Source organism: Gavialis gangeticus, unplaced genomic scaffold (genome assembly GCF_001723915.1).
Source record: "Gavialis gangeticus isolate Ggan-Ray unplaced genomic scaffold, GavGan_comp1, whole genome shotgun sequence".
Classification (NCBI taxonomy): domain Eukaryota; kingdom Metazoa; phylum Chordata; order Crocodylia; family Gavialidae; genus Gavialis; species Gavialis gangeticus.
The window spans coordinates 5773488-5777438 of record NW_017729022.1 but is presented as its reverse complement, the minus strand read 5'-3'; the positions used below and the strand labels follow the sequence as shown (position 1 = coordinate 5777438).

Genomic DNA, 3951 nt, shown 5'->3' with positions numbered 1-3951 from the left:
CCCCCCCCGCTCGTCTTCCCTCCAGCCTTGCAGCTGCTGCCGAAGGGAAAGGGGGGCTCGCTTTACCATGCCCTGGCTTCTAGCCTGAACCACTGCAGGCATGTGCCTTGATTTCCAGAATCTAAAGTGAATGTCTATTTACTTGCAAATTTGTTCAATCTACGCAGGTTAGATGAACCTGTAAAGATTGAATTAATTCAGGCTCAGGCTTTTTGAATGTCTGTACTTAGCCATAGTCATCTCTAATCTGCTCAGTGTCATTCCTGGTATTATTGTTGGTGCTTACATTGATGAGTGGGAAGGGGTAAAGGATGGGTGAGCTTTGGCTGTCTTTCTGTGACGTCCTGAATTTGGGCTCCAGGCAGGCAGCACACCTCCCGAGACCCCAAATCTGGATAACACATTGGTGCATCTGTCCCCCACAGAAAGGAATCACCAACCACCACCACTCTTTTTTCTTTTTGGTGGAGTGCTCCTGAAGTCCCTGTCCTTGAGGCTTTGTGCTTCCTGCTCTCTAGGCTGCTGCCTCATCTGCCTCATGCCTGCAGATGTCCTCTCCTCTGTCTTTTTCTCAGCAGTTCCACCTCGGAGTGCTTGAAAGTGGTTGCTGACTTCAGTGTGCTGCTCTTCAGTTCTGCTCCTCAATCTTTGAGTAATCGCATGCTGCCACTTCCCCTCATTGCACAGTGGCCTCTCCAGTACCAGCTTCTTGCAACTCTTATCTTCCTGATCCCTGATGCAATGCAGCATGGACACCTTTGCTTCCAGTCTTTGAATTTTCTCCAGGGCAGACACCAGCTTACACATGGTGCAGACGAAGTGCTCCTCACCCTCTTGGAGGAACATGAATGTGGTGCATCCCATGCAAGTCACAACAGCTGAGCCAGACTCCATTTGTGCCTCCTTTGGTCCCTGGATAACACTTATGCTCTATGGAGAAAAAAAAATTACTGAAACTATTCTAGTAGACACTCTGAAACTATTATAGTAGAAATAATCCGTGTGCTACAAGGCAGCTTTGGCAACTAGAAGATTCCTGATGGAGGAAGGCAAATCGAATACTGCAAAGTCCTTCAGAACTCATTGAATGGTGAAAGGCCTATGAGATGAACAAGGAAGTGTAATAGATAAATTGGAGTACAATGATGTTTGCTTTACACAGTCTGACCCCTTGTGCTTACGAGAATAAACATGACAGACAGACACTTTCACTCACACTCGCACATGCAAACAAACGTGTGTAAGGAAATCTTCCCTATACTAGCACTCGGCACACAGATGCCACCCAGACATCTGACCCTCCAGGGCTTGGATCACAGTTGGAACTGGTACACTCATACTGGCCCATTTCTAGCTTCACTACCCAAACTTGTAAATGATGTCAACTCACTGGTTCACAGACATGAAAACTTGGTGGTCTCGCTAGTAAATCTGCCCTTTGTTGTTATTGAGGAAAGCCACATAAAGAAGCAACAAAAACCCTCCTGATTTCATCTATACTGCCTTTGAAAAAAAAAAAGACTTGAAAGACTCTAGATTCATGTAAGATTACTTGATAACTTAAGAGAGCAAATTTCTGTCTAACAATTTTTTTTTCTTTTGTTTATCTCAGTTGGAGAGTGTATTTTGGAACCTCTGTCTTTGCCAGAAAGTCCAGGTGGTGTTGTTGCTGTAGAAAGTTCTCCATCTGCGCCTTGCATTTTTTGTGAAGAATATTATCCTTTATCAGAACAAGACCAACTTTTGAAGCACATGATTATTGAACACAAGCTTGTCATAGCGGATGTCAGGCTGGTTGCAGATTTTGAAAGGTAAAGTTTTCTTAGTTAAAAATATATTTGGGTGATGTGTAGCAACCCCTCATATGCCTAGTACATAAGTTTTCTGAAAGACTTTTGTATGTTTGTGAGCAGTTTTATTTTTTCTGCGGGTACTTCCTGTCCTATTGTTACTGTTGTTTTCAATGATAAAAGGAGGTATTTTGATTTTAACATGGGTTATAGTATTTACTGTGTGAGAAACAAATTGTCCAGCAGGTCTCTGGCAATTTTAGTGTCTTCGGTGCAGCTATTTATTTCATGCACCACATTTGTAGTCTGTCTGTTCTTTCTATTTCTGCCTGTCCTTCCAGTACAAACCTTTGTTCCCATCGCTCAGGTTCTTTTTGTCAAAACCCTGACAATGGAGAACAAGGAGGGCTGGTTAGTACACGTGCTTTAAAACATCGGATTGCATCCAAGAACTCATACTTGTCTCCTATAGCGGCCTATATTTTTCTGTATAAATTGCACTTCGTATCTTATGGTACTGTGACATCTTCCACAGCTGCTTCACCAATGATTCGAGCAAGATCACATTTCTCTCCTTTACCTTCCCCTGTAGCTGGCAAGACCTAGGTGACTCTTGCATGTCAATATATAGTCTAGTCTACTGAGTTGGCTCTTGTATCTAGTGTTTTGTGGTTAGCAGGGATCTGGGATTTCTGTTTCCCACAAAAAAACACAAATTTTCTTCTTGAAAGGAGAGAATCCTCTACTTTCTCCTTTAAAGGAGAGAAACCCAGGAAACTATGGGTTTCCCCTTGCAGGCTGGCAGAGTTCCAGCCTGCAAGGGGAAACCCATAGTTTCCTGGGTTTCTCTCCTTTAAAGGAGAGAAACCCAGGAAACTATGGGTTTCCCCTTGCAGGCTGGCAGAGTTCCAGCCTGCAAGGGGCTGCTTCAGGCCAAGCAGAGCAGGAGGAGGGCAATCAGAGGCAGGGGGCGCCATGTACACCTGTGTGTGTGTGTGCGTGTACGCATGCGCGCACACGCACACACACAGTCCCTGCCTCCCTCCTTCATTGTGCATGTGCGCATGCACACTAATATCATCAGGCAGCATGCTAGAAAGCAGTTCCCTTCAGGTAAGTCTATTGGGAGGCATAGGTGATGAGTGAAGTGTAGGGGGCGCTCCCCTGTGGCTGATAGCAAGATGGCCGACCACTCCACTCCTGCCTGTCCCCCCCACCTGTCGCCCAAGTGGCGAGCATGGTTAGTTAAGGGGTGCACGTGCACCCCTGTGCAGCCCCTACACATCGCCACTGGAGCCATGGGCAGCTCATCCCAAGGGTGGGGGCAGGCAGCAGATCCCCACCACTCAGGGAGGGATTGGGCCCATAGGCAATGTGTCCGGGAGTCTTGGGGTGGGGACCTGTCTCTCCAGACTTCTGCACCCACAGTGGGGCATGGGGCTGCATCCTGACACTGAGCAGGAGCTGCCTCTGCAGCCCAGTGACTGGGACCCAGTGTGGGAGAGCAGGGCAGGAAGGCTCAGTGCCACTGCCACTAGGAACACCGCATCACCATAGCTGCCAAGGTGAGGTGCCTTGGCAGTGGCACAGATTTGGCCCCTCCATTGTGACCATGGCAGTACTGCACTTGCAGTGGCAGCAGCATCACAAAGCTTCCTGCCCTGCTCTGTGCAGAAATCTTGAGGGGTGCATGCCCCCTCCTATTCCACCCCCAATGAATCATGTATGGGTGTCTGGGGGCAGGTGGCAGTGGGTCAGGAGTGAGAAACTCTGGCAGCGATGGGAGGCTGTGGGTCAGGAATGAGGGGCACCAGTAGAGCTGGGGGCAGGGGGCTGTGGTTTGGAAGTGAGGAGCAACACCATGGGCAGGGCACCGGCATATCAGGGCTGCTCAGTGCCACACAGCAGCGGTGGGAACAGCCACAGCTGGACCCATGTCCTGGTGAGGAGGCAGGGGGAGCTCTGACTTTTTTCCATGATTTAAAAAAAAACAAAAACAAAAAAAAAACTCAAATCACATGCCAAAATATAGAGGTATTTAGAATTTATTTTTTTGTAATGATTGAGGCACTGATAGGTCTCCAAATTGTTTTAAAATTGCAAATACATAAATAAAACATTGCATTCAGCTGATACCTATATATAGAGCGGCATTTCATTT

At 47.3% G+C, this 3951-nt stretch overlaps 1 protein-coding gene across 1 annotated transcript in view; it reads left to right on the top strand.

Annotated features, from left to right (window-relative positions):
* ZNF277 (zinc finger protein 277) overlaps nt 1-3951 on the top strand; it is a 93672-nt gene that overhangs the window by 9969 nt on the left and 79752 nt on the right. Inside the window, exon 2 of the mRNA XM_019514561.1 lies at nt 1613-1811. Within this exon, the coding sequence (XP_019370106.1) occupies nt 1613-1811 (199 nt within the window). The remainder of the gene's footprint in view (nt 1-1612; nt 1812-3951) is intronic.